This window comes from Lithobates pipiens, unplaced genomic scaffold, assembly GCF_037356315.1.
Source record: "Lithobates pipiens isolate NorthernLeopardFrog02 unplaced genomic scaffold, aLitPip1_a1.2 Scaffold_16, whole genome shotgun sequence".
In the NCBI taxonomy this organism is placed as follows: Eukaryota; Metazoa; Chordata; class Amphibia; order Anura; family Ranidae; genus Lithobates; species Lithobates pipiens.
This window is the reverse complement of record NW_027507748.1, coordinates 551,858,920-551,875,491: the sequence shown is the minus strand read 5'-3', so window position 1 is coordinate 551,875,491 and position 16,572 is coordinate 551,858,920. Positions and strand designations below refer to the sequence as shown.

At 47.6% G+C, this 16,572-nt stretch overlaps 1 protein-coding gene across 5 annotated transcripts in view; it reads left to right on the top strand.

Moving 5' to 3' along the window:
- STAT2 (signal transducer and activator of transcription 2) overlaps positions 1-16,572 on the top strand; it is a 217,769-nt gene that overhangs the window by 55,956 nt on the left and 145,241 nt on the right. For all 5 annotated transcript variants that reach the window (XR_013274624.1, XM_077483450.1, XM_077483451.1 and 2 more), the window contains one exon: positions 5,529-5,614. Coding sequence is in view for 4 of the 5 variants with exons in the window: in XM_077483450.1 (XP_077339576.1) it covers positions 5,529-5,614 (86 nt within the window). In the remaining variant the exon portion in view is untranslated. The remainder of the gene's footprint in view (positions 1-5,528; positions 5,615-16,572) is intronic.

The following is a 16,572-nucleotide window of genomic DNA, read 5'->3' as shown; positions in this document are numbered from 1 at the left end:
ATTTTATTGGGATTTTATGTGATAGACCAACACAAAGTGGTACATAATTGTGAAGTGGAAGGAAAATGATAAAGAATTTTCAATTTTTTTTACAAATAAATATCTGAAAAGTGTGGGGTGCATTTGTATTCAGCCCCCTTTACTCTAATACCCCTAACTAAAATAACCTAGTAGAACCAATTGCCTTCAGAGGAGGGAAGTTTAACCACTTGACAACTGGGCACTTAAACACCCCTTGTGACCAGACCAATTTTCAGGTTTCGGTGCTCTCACACTTTGAATGACAATTACTCAGTCATGTAACACTGTACCCAAATGAATTTTTTGTCCTTTTTTTCCCCACAAATAGAGCTTTCTTTTGGTGGTATTTGATCACCTCTGGGGTTTTTATTTTTTGCGCTATAAATGAAAAACGACCGAATTTTTTAAAAATAAATACATTTTTCTTTGTTTCTGTGATAAAATTTAGCAAATTATTTTTTTTTTTTTCATGAATTTTGGCCACAATTTATACTGCTACATATCTTTGGTAAAAATAACCCAAATTAGTGGATATTATTTGGTCTTTGTGAAAGTTAGAGAGTCTACAAGCTGTGGTGCAAATCATACAAAATGTATCACATCTGATGTACTGGTGGCCTATCTCATTTCTTGCGACCCGAACAAGCCAGGAAAGTAAAAATACCCCCCAAATGACCCCTTTTTTTTAAAGTAGACATTCCAAGGTATTTAGTAAGAGGCATGGTGAGCTTTTTGGTGTTGTCATTTTTTTCCCACAATTCTTTGCAAAATGAAGATTTTATTTTTTTATTTTTTTTCACAAAATTGTCATTGTAATGGGTTATTTCTCTCACATGGCATGTGTATACCACAAATGACGCTCCAAAATAAATTCTGATACTCCTCCTGAGTATTAGGATACCACGTGTGTTGGACTTTTCCACAGCCTGGCCACATAGAGAGGCCCAACATGCAGGGAGCGCCATCAGGTGTTCTAGGAGCATAAATTACACATCTAATTTGTTGACTACCTATTACACTTTTGAAGGCCCTGGAGCACCAGGACAGTGACACTGACGTGGCACTGATGACAGATGGCACTGGTGACACTGATGACAGATGGCACTAATACGTGGCATTGACAGATGGCACTAATACGTGGCACTGATGACAGATGGCACTAATACGTGGCACTGACACGTGGCATTGATGACACATGACACTGATAACAGATGGCACATGACACTGACAGGTGGCACTGATGACAGATGGCACTGATACGTGGCACTAATGACAGATGGCACTAATATGTGGCACTGATGACACGTGACAGTGATATGGCACTGATGACAGATGGCACTATGTGACACTAATGACACGTGGCACTGATCACAGATGGCATTATACGTGGCACTGATGACAGATGGCACTTATACGTGGCACTGAGGACAGATGGCACTGACAGGTGGCATTGGGGCAAATGGCACTGACAGGTGGCACTGGGGCAAATGGAACTGGGGACAGATGGCACTGACAGGTGGCACAGGGGACAGATGGCACTGACGGGTGGCACACTGGGGACAGATGGCAATGACAGGTGGCACACTGGACAGATGGCAATGACAGATGGCACACTGGGGACAGATGGCACTGGCACACTGGGGACAGATGGCACACTGGGGACAGATGGCACACTGGGGAGATATTTTACTTACTGCCGCTGTGGCCGCTAATCTCTCCCTCCTCACACGCTGTCTGTGTGAAGAGGGAGAGCGGCGCTGAGAGATGATCTCATATGTTTACATATGAGATCATCTCTCATTGGGAACGCTGATCGCGCTGTGATTGGCCGTTTACAGCGATCTGTGACTGGCTGTGTCCGGGGGACACCGCCAGCACAGAACTTCCCCGATGCGCGCTCGCGGGAGCGCGCATTACGGAAGTAAACAGGAGGCCGTCCAGGGATGGCCTCCCGGCAATTGGCGTCCACTCTGCAGCCGTCTTTCGGCTATAGAGCGGACGCCTAGTGATTAAGGAAAAAAAATTAAATTTTAAATAAAGAACTTTGAAGCAAAATTAGGGTCACAGCTCATCAATGCACCCTGCTCAGTGCCCATCTGCAGCCTCTAAATTGCCCATCAATGCACCCCGCTCAGTGCCCATCTGCAGCCTATAAATTGACCAACAATGCAGCCTGTTTAGTGCCCATCTGCAGCCTCACCTTTCCCATCACCTTAAATTTTTGTGCACCCGTGAAATGGCGTCAAACTTCAGTACGCTATATTTTCTATAGCCGACTCTTCAAAGACCCCCTATAGGTATCAAGTTTAGTGTTTACGGAGGATGTCTTTTGTTAGAATTATTGCTCTCACTCCTGCTCGCGTGGTGATATATAACCTGTGTGTCGCAATCAACGTTTTCACGCACAAGCCCCCCGACGCATGCGTTTACGTTCCAGCGCGTTTATATGTGGGGGTGGGGGGGCCAATTTTGGGGGGAAGGGGATTTTATGTGCTTTTCTCTTTCATCAAATAGGGCTCAAAGTCAAAAAACTCTATGTGATTTTTTTTTTTTGGTGACAGCTTCTCTATACTCCACTAAATATTTTGCAATGCAGATTGTATTGCAAAACATTATTTCCTGGCTGAGCTAGCTGGGGACACCGAGAGCTTGACCTGGAAATGACGTCAGAGATGTCACTTTCCAGGTCACAAGAAGATCAGCCACCAGCACACGCCATGGAGCTCCCGGGCACGCCGGGGCATGGCAGCGGGGGGTGATGCCAGTACCCGGGGGTGTGTGAGAGCAATGGTGCGGAAGCACCGCTGCATGAATGCTCTCACCAGACAGGCAGGAGTGGCAATCCTGGTGGCTACAATACCCCCCGCTGTCAGATCCGTACGACGTACAGACCTGGCGGCAAAAGGTTTAAAGCAGGGTTAGGTTATAAAAAAATATCCCAAGCTTTGGACCTCTTATGGAGCACTGTTACATCCTTCATTCGAAAATGGAAAGAGTATGGCACAACTGCAAACCTACCAAGACATGGCCGTCCAACTAGACTGACAGGCTGGACAAGGAGATCATTAATCGGGGTAGCAGCCAAGAGGCCCATGGTAACTCTGGAGGAGCAGCAGAGATCCACAGCTCAGGTGGGAGAATCTGTTCACTGGACAACTGTTAGTCGACCACTCCACTAATCTGGCCTTTATGGAAGAGTGGCAAGAAGAAAGCCATTGTTGAAAGAAAGCCATAAGAAGTCCGTTTGCAGTTTGTGAGAAGCCATGTGGGGGACACAGCAAACATGTGGAAGAAGGTGCTCTGGTCAGATGCGACCAAAATTGAGACTGGGGCGGAGGTTCATCTTTCAGCAGGACAACAACCCTAAACATACAGCCAGAGCTACAATGGAATAGTTTAGATCAAAGCATATTCATGTGTTCGAATGGACCAGTCAAAGTCCAGACCTAAATTCAATTGAGAATCTGTGGCAAGAAAATTGCTGTTCAGACGCTCCATCCAATTTGACAGAGCTTGAGCTATTTTGAAAAGAAGAATGGGAAAAAAATGTTACTCTCTAGATGTGTAAAGCTGGTAGAGATATCCCCAAAAAGACTTGCAGCTGTAATTGCAGCGAAAGGTGGTTCTGCAAAGTATTGACACAGGGGGGCTGAATACAAATGCACGTCATACTTTGCCGATACTTATTTGTAAATAATATTCAAAATCGTTTATCATTTTCCTTCTACTTCACATTTATGTGCCACTTTGCGTTGGTCTATCATATAAAATCTCAATAAAATACATTTACGTTTTTGGTTTTAACATGACAAAATTTGGAAAATTGGAAGGAGTATGAATACTTTTTCAAGGCTGCTAGAGAGTGGGGAATAAGGGTAAATGGGATTCTTTACCCTCCATAGGCAAAGCATATGTTCACTTTAAAATAGAAGTATGGGAATCCTTTTTTTTTTTTTTTTTTCTTTTTGTAGAATCATACCGTATATACTCGAGTATAAGCCGAGATTTTCAGCCTCTTTTTTGAGGCTGAAAGTGCCCCCTCGGCTTATACTCGAGTCACCGCTGTCTGACTGCTCGATCAGCGTATCGAGCAGACAGACGGCGGACATTAAAATTCAAAAGCCGCGCCTCCTTCTCCGCCTCCGCCTGTGATAGGCGGAACACTGAATTTCCCAGCAGTCAGTGTTCCGCCTATCACGGACATCCGCTCATTCTCATACTACGGACGAGTATGAGAGGATGTCCGTGATAGGCGGAACACAGGCTGCTGGGAAATTGAGTGTTCCGCCTATCACAGGCGGAGGCGGAGGCGCGGCTTTTGAATTGTAGAATGGCCGCCGAGAAGAGCGGCGATCCTGGAGCGGCGATCCATCGGCACGGCACGGGACGGAGGAGGCACGGGACGGAGGAGGCACGGCACGGGACGGAGGAGGCTCGGGACGACGGCGGCTCGGGACGGAGGCTTGGGACACAGGTAGGCTGGACACACACACAAGGCTGCACGGACACACACACACACACACACACACACACACACACACACACACACACACACACACACACACACACACACACACACACACAGGGATGGATGGATGGATGGATGGATACACACACACACACACACACACAGGGATGGATGGATGGATGAATACACACACACACACACACACACACACACACACACACACACACAGGGATGGATGGATGGATACACACACACACACACACACACACACACAGGGATGGATGGATGGATGAATACACACACACACACACACACACACAGGGATGGATGGATGGATGGATACACACACAGGGATGGATGGACGGACACACACACAGGGATGGATGGATGGATGGATGGACACACACACAGGGATGGATGGACGGACACACACACAGGGATGGACGGACACACAGGGATGGACAGCCATGTCTCACCCTCGGCTTATACACGAGTCAATAAGTTTTCCAGTTTTTTGGGGGTAAATTGGGGGCCTCGGCTTATATTCGGGTCGGCCTATACTCGAGTATATACGGTATTTAACCTAGCTGGATGCAGCATCTGTCCCCCGCCAGCCTTAAAACTGAGAATCGAGCGATCAATCCCTTGCTAATTGCTTGGTTCCCACAGCTCCCTGAACAGAGAGCTGCTGACTGTTAGTCACGGCTCTCTGCTCTGTGCACTCACTGGAGCACTAAACTGTGGAGCTGCCGGCTCAGGCTCTCAGCGGCCCGCTGACAGGCTGCGCCGGTCCAGGCATGTGAGCAGATCCTGACTATATGGCCATGATCTTTGCTGAGCACTTGCTCTGTAATGTCCGACAGCAGACTTTAGCCCGCTGTCTGCGTAAAATGGGTCACAGGAGTGCAGAACGAACTTCTCCTTTAAATTGTATGCATTCAGCTATATAGGGAACTAACAGGTGTGTCAAAATGCCGGAAAAATAATGATTCATCTAACACAAACACATTTACTCTTTTTTTTTTTTTTTCCATTATAGGGACTTCAAAAGTTACACCGGAGTATATTAAGCTAAAGACACAAGAGCTGCAAGATCAACTGAATGAGCTGGACCGAAAACGCAAGGTCAGATCTATTACAAAAATATCTGGGTCTGAAATCTATATCTATCTTACTTATACAGTGCAGGACACAAGCAACCTATTCTTATACCACTGGTTATAGGTTTGTACAATCAGGTGATTGGACACTGGCAAGCTTTTGGGGATACCCCCTCCCAGGGCGCCTCCCCTCTATCCCCATAGTTTTTACCTGCTGTATGAAATGCCAAGTAATCAACATTTCCTTCAGGGCACTTAAAGTGTATGTAATCCTAAAATCTAAATCTCTTTAACCACCTCAATACAGGGCACTTACACCCCCTTCCTGCCCAGGCCATTTTTCAGCTTTCAACGTTGTCACAGTTTGAATTGCACCCTCATGCTACACTGTAACCATGTGAAATTTTTTATCATTTTCTTCACACAAATAGAGCTTTCTTTTGGTGGTATTTAATTACTCCTGTTTTATTTTTTTTTATTTTTTTATTTTTTTCGTTTTCGTAGTTTGTCAGTACATTTTGTAAATAAGTAATTTTTCTCCTTCACCGATGAGGTAGCACTGATGGGCACTGATAGGCTGCACTGATGAGGTGGCACTTATGGGCACTGATTAGGTGATGAGGCACGAATATGCCACACTTATGGGCACTGATAGGTGGCACTGAGCACTGATAGGCGGCACTGATGGGTGGGTACTGGGCACAGATAGGTGGCATTAGTGGGCACATATAGGCAGCACAGGTGGGCACAGATGGGTGGCATTGATGGGCAGCAGTGATGGGCATTGAGGGCCAGCACTGACTGGCATCACTAATGGCCACTGACTGCTGACACTTATGTGCACTGATTGCTGGCACTTGTGGACACAGATTGGTAGCAATTGCAGGCACTGGTTGACACTGATTGCTGGCAGTAGTGGGCACACAGTTCTGGCACTGGTGGGCACTTAATTGTAATCAGGACACTGATCAGTGCCCTGATTACATCCCTAGCTGTCCCCTGTGAGGAGATGCCGCTGATCGGCTCCCCTCTGCTCACACTCTGTCAGTGTGAAGCGAGTAGGGCCAATTACCGGCATCTCCGTGTTTACATGTGACCGCGGCTCTTTACACAGATCGGGGTCACACCGTGTCCTAGAAACACAGTGCGGCCACGCTGCACGCCCATTCTAGGAGGATGTCATAGGACGTCCACCCAGAATGATAGCCGCATCGCCCAGCCAGCATTTGATGGCCGGCAGGTGGGAAGTGGTTATCACACTGTAGTCCCTATGAACGCTTATAAAGCATTGTATTAATTGTAATCTAGACTAAATACCTGGTGATCCTGATATAGTGTCTCTCACGTTGGCCAGCTTTCTGTGTTGTCTTGACCACGCTAACCACAGCTGCAAGGGGCACAACAGGATGACGTATCTGCAGTCCCATTCGTAGCATGCATGTGTTGCCTTGTCGGAAATGATTGACAGTAACTCCTATCAGGAGTCACTCTGACAAAAACTAGGTCAACTCGCTAATAATAAAATACCACATTCATTTTTGTCTTAAAATAATTAATCTCAGAAGTAGTCAATCCTTACTTAACAAATGCGTTTCATTTTCAAATTTTGTGGTATTTAGCACTTAATTTATTATTATTTTTTATTGTTTCATTTGTTTTGTTCACAGTCTATAGCACTGCACCAGAGTGAGATTTATGAAGAATTAAGAAACTCTGAAAACATTCTAAAGGCTGTTTTCCCATACACGATACGAAAATCATATGGAAAAAGTCATGTGACAAACTCTGCCGATTTTCGGATCCTTAGTACGATGCTTTCGACAGCTGATTTCACTTTTTCTTCAAACAAAAGCTGGAAGTGCAGACCATAAAATTTTTGTCAGATGTGAACTCCATGTCCAATTTTTGTTTTATTAGTACGGTTTTTGTATGAAAGAAAATTGTAAGAGCAAGACTACGCATGCTCAGAAACGAAAGAATAAATAGAAAACTATTCGACACATTATGTCAATTCTGACGTTGTATTCTGTCATACGAAAATTTTCGTATTGTGAGTAACCTCTTTACTTTCGACATGAGACTAGAATGGCGCAAAAAATGGACATTCGGACGTCCAAAAATCGAAGCGTGTACGAGGCTTTAGTTTGCCTTTGTTCACAGGATGACCTCTTTCTGGTGCAGCCTTTATCAACCAGGGTGCCTACTGTGTTTTTCAGAGGTGCCTTGGCTAAATGCCTAAGGACTGCCCCAGATGTTGATTAAGTTTTTACATTTTAAAATGGGCTGCCTTGAGATTTTGCATAATTTTAAAGGGTGCCACAACTCAAAAAAAGTTTGAGCAATGCTGCTCTGGTGCAATGTTACATGATATTTACAACACTGAGCTAACAACACTGCCTTCTCAAACTGATGCATTGGTCTTTTTCACTTACTGCCCAGTGCAATGTTCCTCAGATTTTTTTTTTTTTCCATAAACATTTTATTGAAAGTAAGGAGACATACACATAAGGAGCAAATAAACACAGCCAGTGGTTTTTACATATAAGCAAACAGGCAGTTATGCTAGATCGCGCCTAAGACTCATGTATACATCAACAAAAGTAAAACATATATAATATATATCGAAAGAGAGAGATACTGCGAATTCAGTTACGAATATCTGAGCCTCAGGCCCGAGGACCCCTAATGAACCAATCCAAGTCAAATGTAGAAGTAAGCACTAACCACTTCATGTACTGGGGTAGTTAAAGAGAAAGGGGTAGATATAGGAAAGAGAGGGGGGTGGGGAGGGGGGGAAGGGTGCGTTATGACGCGTAAAGGAACATGGGTGAGATGACCTCCGGGATGGGATTTGTAGGGAAGGGATGAAAGAAGACAGAGGGGGGGAGGGGGTGAGAACTTCACCAGCTGCCCTCCCCTAGGCTCACAGTTGACAACAGTTCCAATGTACAACGGCCAACTGGGGATCACTTTCAACCAGGAAAACTCCTTACGGGGTCAACCTACTGCCAGAGGTGGGCAATTCCATGATATTTTGATACATCTGAGAGGCCTTAAAGGATAACCAGTCACCCCAAGTTGCAGCGTACAAAGCAGTCTTATCCAGTGAAGTATGAATCGGCTCCTCCATTTCCGCTACTCTGTTAATGCGATGAAACCATTCAGTTAAGGTCGGCACAGAAGCCGCTCGCCAGTGGATCGGCACACACATTCTAGCCGCATTGATCATATGTAGCCCAAGTGATCTGTGATATTGTTTACGGGGAATTTCAGACAGGTGTAGGAGATATTGCGCGGGAGAAAAATTTAAAGGAAAGGTAGAAACCTTCGTCACCACCTCATGAACACCCTGCCAGAATGGTGACAGAGAGGGGCAGTCCCACCATATATGGAGGAACGTGCCCGTCTCTGCACCACAACGCCAGCACTCTTTCGGTACATCCGGAGCAAATCTATGGAGCACCTCTGGTGTTCTGTACCAGCGTGTTCTCACCTTGTACCCATTCTCTTGTACCGAGACGTTCAAGGACCCCTTGTGTAAAAAAAAGTTGATCCTGTCCCAGTCCCCATCTCCTATTTCGGTCCCAAGAGCTTTCTCCCAATATGCGCGCTCCGCCACCAGACTCGCCGGCGTTTTCCCTTGGAGGGTCCCGTACAGAATGGAAATAAGGTGTTTCTGGGGGGAGGCGTTTGTACAGAGAGATTCCAGCACTGTTGGATTCCTGCCAAACCCTCTTCTACGGGTGGGGTGGTCCAGGAGATGTCTTAATTGGATGTAGGGCCAGAACGGAAAGGAGCCTGTGCGAGAAAGGTTCGCTAGAGCCGATTGCGTAAGGAATCGGCCCCTATAAAAAAAATGCTTGGCCAACATTTGGCCGTGAGGCCATTCCGCTCCTAGAAAAGACTCTGATAAGCCCGGCGGAAAGTCTGGGTTGTAGCGAACTGGAGTGATAGGGCAGACCTTCGCCGAAATGTCAAATTTGTTGCAGGTCCTGTCAAAGGTGGTCAAGGTCGGTCCCGTAAGTGGGTGAGCCCATGCCTTGGTCGGTATGTGCTCCTTGGCCAACCACGGTAGATAATGTAGTTCCGGGTGAACCATCTGTCTCTCTGGATCTACCCAAGCTTTACATCTCGCGTGTATATTACAGTCAACAATGCGCGCAAGATGCGCCGCCCAGTAGTAGCGTTGTAGGTCAGGTAAGCCTATGCCCCCTTTATCTTTAGTTAGAGTCATTTTATCCCAACTGATACGTGCGGGCCTGCCATGCCACAAGAAGGCCCTACATGTTGATTTGTACAAGCCAAAGAAAGAATCCGGCAAGTGTATGGGTAAGGTCTGTATTTTATACAAAAAGCGTGGGAGAATGGACATTTTAAGGATAGACGCTCTTCCAAACCATGAGATACTGGACTTGTCCCATTTTTGTACATTTTGTCTCATGTGTTGGATTTCAGTCAGAAAGTTTCTGTTATACAGTTGTGACAGATCAGCCGGAAGTTGAATGTCTAGATACGGAATCGCATCCTGCTTCCACTGAAAGGGGAAGGTATGCTGGCATTGCGTCATCAGCTCCACTGGAAGGGAGATGTTGAGTGCAAAGGATTTAGTATAGTTAATTTTTAAATTTGAAAGAGAGCTAAATTGATCAAGGACCTTCAAAAGGTTGGGCAAGGAAGTCAAGGGTGAGGAGAGAAAGAAGAGGATATCGTCCGCAAAAGCGGCTATCTTATATTCATGGTCATGCACCCGAATACCCCTGATGTCTGGGTTGGCTCGTATACAACGCAGGAGGGGCTCCAGCGAGAGAATATAAAGGAGAGGGGACAATGGGCAACCCTGTCTGGTGCCATTGTGGATGGAGAAGGCGTCCGACAGGCAGCCGTTAGCCTTGACCCGAGCACTGGGATTAGCATACAGGGACATAATTTGGGTCCTCATACCAGGTCCCAGGCCTATTGTGCCCAAGACCGCGTCCATGTAATCCCAGGCCAGCCTGTCGAACGCCTTCTCCGCATCCAATGATAGAAAGAAGCCTTCCTGCGAGGAAGAAGAGGAGAGCCAGTGGTGTAGATTCAGCGCTTTAATGGTGTTGTCCCTGGCCTCGCGGCCAGGGACAAAGCCCACCTGATCCAAGCCTATCCATGCAGGTACATGGCGAGCTAGGCGAGATGCCAAGATCTTAGCGTATATTTTTACGTCCGCATTTAAAAGTGAAATTGGGCGATAGCTTGCTACATTAGTGTGATCCTTCCCCTCTTTGGGGATGACCGCCACATAGGCTTCCAGTGGTCTTCCTGATGCGCAGGAACTAGTGGAAAGGGAGTTGAACGCTCGGAGGAATCTAGGGGACAAGATCTCTGCGAACGTCTTGTAATACAGTGCCGTGAATCCATCCGGGCCCGGACTCTTACCCAGTTTTGTAGCTTTCAGTGCAGCCAAGAACTCCTCATGGGATAATGGTGCTTCTAACGCTTGGGTGTCGACTGCCGAAAGGGCTTTGGGACTATGCGCCTTAAGGAACTCTCCAATCAAATTCGCTCGCTTGGCTGCTACTCCCGGTTCCAGGTGTTCCGGGTGCAAGTTATAGAGCTTATCATAAAATGTCCGAAATTGTTTCGCTATATCGTCGTTTTTGGAATGAAACGTACCGCCAGAATCCACTAAATGATGAATAGTATATGCGGTCTTACGTTGCTGAGTGGCTCTTGCTAATAGGCGGCCTGGCTTGTTGCCCTGTTCATAGAACAATTTATGTGCGAGAATATTGCGACGCCGTGCCCGTTTATGAATTTCCTCCCACAATCGTGACCGAGTTTCCACCAGTTCCTGCGCAGTCTCTACCGCCAAAGTGCGCTTGTGAACAGTCTCCAATTTGCGCAGTCTGGTAGTAAGATCTAGGATCAGGGCTTGACACTCTCTCTTCTTCCTCGCGGAGATCGCTAACAGCTGGCCTCTCACTACACATTTATGTGCTTCCCTTTGGGTCATTGCCGAGACATCAGGGGTATCGTTGAGCGTGAAAAACTCCCGTAAGCCTAATTGCAAGTCTGCTAAGTCCCCGGGATCAGTCAACGTGGACGCGTCCAGTCTCCAAAGCTTGGAAGAGGTCACAGTTTCAGGGAATACTAGGGACATTGTAATGGGATGATGGTCGGATAGAACCATATTTTCAATAGTGGCTTCCCGTAGGCATGGCAGGTCCGCCTGCGTCAAGAAAAGATAATCCAATCGGGAATAACGATTATGGGGTGGTGAGAAAAAAGTATAATCGCGGTCCTTTGGGTGTAGAGTCCTCCACCGATCATGTAGGGATAACGAGGCTAATTGGGCTTTAATTTGGCGTAGGGCGGAATAGGGGAGGGTTGAGGAACCAGTGGACGTGTCAATTAAGGGGTCTAGGTGGACATTAAAGTCACCCCCTAGAATAAGGATGCCAGAATGAAATAGGGTAAGCTTCGCCGTAACTTCTCTAATAAAGGATACTTGTTTGGTGTTAGGACAATAAACGTTTGCTAGCGTCAGAGGTCTGTCATTCCAAGTGCCTCTAAGGAAGATGAACCTCCCGTCATCGTCGATCAGTTTGTCCTCAAGCACGAAGGGGAGGGTTTTGGAAAGTAAAATGGAAACCCCTTTTGATTTTGAGTCGTGCGTAGAGGCGTGGAACGCCACTGGGAAATGTTTATTGGCACAATGAGAAACCGATCCAGACTTAAAATGTGTCTCTTGTAAAAAGAGAACTTGCTCTAAGTCGGCGGGCTTCAGATAGTATACTGCTGCGCTTTTCGGGGACATTCAATCCCTTGGCATTAAGTGATAGCATTTTCAGAGATAGAGGAGCTGTTCTGTGCGTATACTGGCCATGGTTGACCCCGCCTGGATAACTTACAGGGTAGGACACCTGAAAAAAAAAAAAACGCTTCTCGAGTACTATCACTGGAGAGGGCAGCTGGCGAAAAAGCGGGAACGGAAGGAAAAGAAGAGAGAGAGAAGGAGAAAAAAAGGAGAAGAAAGAAAGGAGGAGGAGAGAAGGGAAAGGAAAAAGAAAGAGACAAAAGGGAGGGAGAAGAAGAAGGGGGACTGGAATATGGGGTGAGATAGGAGACAGGCAGTAGAACTCACAGATGGGTCTGGAGCTGACAAACTCGGGTTAGTGAGCCTATACCTGATGGGACAGGGTACACTCAAAGACACAGTGTACCCCCGTAACAAGTGCCGGAGACGGGAACAAGCCTGCTGACCCGTCTGAGGGTGACAGAAAAGGCCGGCTGTTGTCGGAGAGGAACCTGCCCCTCTGGGTTAAGAAGTGAGCTTGATGCGATAACTAGGTAATTGCTACGGCAAGCCAGGGCATGACAGCAACAGTGGCTACTTCAAACATAAGGCTAATGCGAAGCCAAGCGGGAGCCCAGGCTTTCCGCTCAGCCCCCCCACTATGAGGGTGAATATGCACCTTGTCTGCATAGCTTCCAACCCCGTGCTCCTCCCAGAAGGAGCCCAGAGTGGGACACCGAGGGGCCATCTATTGTAAGCCGTTAGCCCCCAGGGGCTTCACTCTCAACGTCCGGACTCAAGATCACCAAGTCCCGAGCCGAGAGGTGCAGAGCCCCCTCAGAGGAGGCCTCCAGGTGAAACTAAGTCCCCACAATGTAAAGTATAAACTTCGACTATAAGATCCGGACTGTCCAGCGGAGTCCCCACGGTACGGTCCAACCCCATCAAGCCCATGGGGAAGGCTCCAGACCGCGAGGACTCCCCCGGAGAGCCAGGAAACATACTAGGTTGAGAAGATTACACAGTGTCATTCGGGATGTCAATAACTCAGTGAATTGCAGTCTATTAAATAAAGCAGACAACGAAATGAACATGTGAACAGTTACATTAGAAATAAAAAAGGGAGAAACTAAAACCATATTTGGCACCCCACCACTTAATAAGCATATTAACCCAATACAGTCAGGAAATGCTTCCCATGAACTTGAAGACAAGCATTAGCTATACCCCTCCGGTGCGTATACGTCCCAGGCCACACATACGTACTATACCTAACAGGTAATGGAATGCAAGGTGAGGCCTGAAAGTTTATGTGATACTCAGCTCACAGCCTACAGATCCGCTCGATCAGCATATGCAGTCCACATTCCGCTCAGTTAAAACTCGGTGCAACAATCCTTCCAATGTTGAGGGGGGGATCAGTCATATCCTGGGCATAAATGGGGCATAAGACAAAACGCCCCCCCATACTGTCTACTGTACTGACAAGCATAGCTAACCCACAGTGAGCATGCATAAAGGGGGGCTCTTAGCAACGTCTCGCATACACTTCCCATGGAGAGTGCAGGGGTTACTCTATCCACTATTACCATTTCAACACACGGTCCTTTATGTGGAGTGGAGAGTGGCGTCTCTAAGGGCTCACATCCGGCCACACTGGGACCGAGTGCTGCCAACTGTACTCACCAGCCGGAGGGGGTAATGTGGCGGACATCCTGACCAAAAACAAAAGGCCGGTCGTAACTTGAGGAAGCTTAACAGTGGAACAGACTGACCTCATTCCTCGGTGGGGTGCAAAAGTCAAAACCGCAGGTAAGTAGGGTGCGATGAGTTAAGGACGCTCCTCCATGCGCCTACGGATAGATGAAGGCACGGCTCCCGAATCACGGTCTGAGATGTCGTCTAGGCCTCTCTGTGATGAGTCGGATGTCGATCTCCGTCTACGGTGTCTGCTGCGGTGTGAGCGCGGTGTTAGTTCCGATGAGACCTGAATCCACGGTTCCGGCCGCAAAAGTGTGCTGTACCACTCAGGAACTGCCGTTCTCGGTATACCCAGGCTGTCGCAGAAGGAAGGCAAATCAGCTGGAGTGCGCAGTGAGGCAGATCTATTGCCAACGGTCGCTACCAGGCAGAAGGGGAACTTCCAGCGATAGATGATGCGTCTTTCCCTCAACACATTCAGGAGGGGGCGAAGTTCCCTTCTATGCTGCAGGGTAATGGCAGACAGGTCCTGGAAAATCTGTATCTGCGCGCCCTCATGTTGAATCGGACCCTGGTTCCGAGCTTGACGCAGAATATCTTCTTTCTGGCCAAAACTGACCAGGCAGCAGACCACGTCTCTTGGGGGGTCAGTGTCCCGACCTTTAGGTCTGAGGGCTCTGTGGCACCTCTCCATTTCTATGGGGGCGTCAGGGGGCCTACCCAGGAGGGTATTAAAAATTGCCCAGACAGCTTGCTGTAATTGAGGGTTCTCCACCGATTCTGGAATGCCTCTGAGCCTTAGGTTATGCCTTCTCCCCCTATTATCTAAGTCCTCGATGTGCCTGTGCATGTCCGGCATGATTTGTTCTTGTACACCGACTACATGCTGTACCTGTTGCAATGCTGCTCCATGAGTCATGGCTGCCGTCTCCACGTGGTCTAGCCTGGTCGCCACCGCTCTGATCTCCGTTTTCAAGTCAGACACTGCCGCTGACAGGGTAGCTTTAATGTCCATAGCTACAGATTGCAGATCAGCCAGACAGAGTAGCGGCGAATGCTGAACGCCATGCGCCGGGGATCCGACATGTCTCGGGGGATCAGGCGAGCCCGCCTGTGTCGCCATGTCTGAGGCCTGTGCGGAGGCCTCCGCCTGTTGGGTCCTGAAAAGTTCGGGCATGGTCCTGCTTAGCTGCGTGTTCTGCTCTGGCTGCGAGCGGGGGATATGGGCATTCCTCCCCGCCATCCCTCAGTGTCGATGCGGGCACTGACGTTGAATAGAAGCTCGTGCTGCAGCCCTGGTCGCCGGAGCAATGTTCTCAAGCGGCCATCACGGTCTCGCGCCAAGCCACGCCCCCCCTGATTTGTTATTTTCTACACTCCTAAAATATCAAATGTCTGTACCATAATATACGTAACTTTTTAAAAAAAAATTTAGTGACTGCACTTTAAAGGAGTTGTAAAGTCAGAAGGTTTTTTTTTTATCCTTATGCATTAGGATGAAATGCCTTCTGTGTGCAGCAGTCCCCCTCAGCCTCATCTGTGTCCAGCGATGTCCACAAGTGTCTCAGCCATCTGAGACTCTCCCTCCTGATTGGCAGAGACACAGCAGCAACACCATTGGCTCCCACTGCTGACAATTAAAGTCAGTCAGCCAATCAGGAGAGAGAGGGAGCGGGGCCGGGCCACAGCTCCGTGTCTTAATGGATACAGGGAGCTGTGACTCAGCTCAGGTACCCCCCAGAGCAAGATGCTTGCTGTGATGGCACTCAACAGGAGGAAGGGGCCCAGGAGCACAGAAGAGGGACCGGAGAAGAGGAGGCTCTGGAGTGCTCTGTGCAAATCTACTGCAACAGAGCAGGTAAGTATAACATGTTTGTAAAGTCTCGTTTTTTTCCTATAAAAATAACAATCGTTTTAATGATGCTTTGTTATTTATTTCGCATTTGATTCCTGCTTTTATTTCATTTCTGCTCTCTAGCTCCCTTGTTACCTCCTCCCGTGGTACCTTCAGGACTTCTCCAAAGCTTCTTCCATCCTCTGGAACTCCCTATATCCGATCAGCCCCTACCCTGTCCACCTTTAGGAGTTCCCTGAAAACTCATTTATTCAGGGAAGCCTATCCCACACCCACCTAACAACTGTCCCCGAGCCACCCCATCAAATCATTTTCTGCCGCTATTACCTTTTGTACCACCACCCCCTCCCTTTAGAATGTAAGCTCTAGGAGCCGGGCCCTCCCGTACCTTTTATATTGAACTATACTGTAATTGTGTTGTCCCCCCTATACATTGTAAAGCGCTACGTAAACTGTTGGTGCTATATAAATTGTGTATAATAATTTGATATTTTTGTATTCAGGCATTGGCACTCAAATTATCACACACAATCATTTATGCAACTATGCAACACATTGCATGCAATAAGTTTTAGTGAATTGACCCCACTGTACCTCATGCAAGGAGCTGTGCTTGGGTTATCTCACCAGTCACTGTCCACTCAGCAATTGGGTA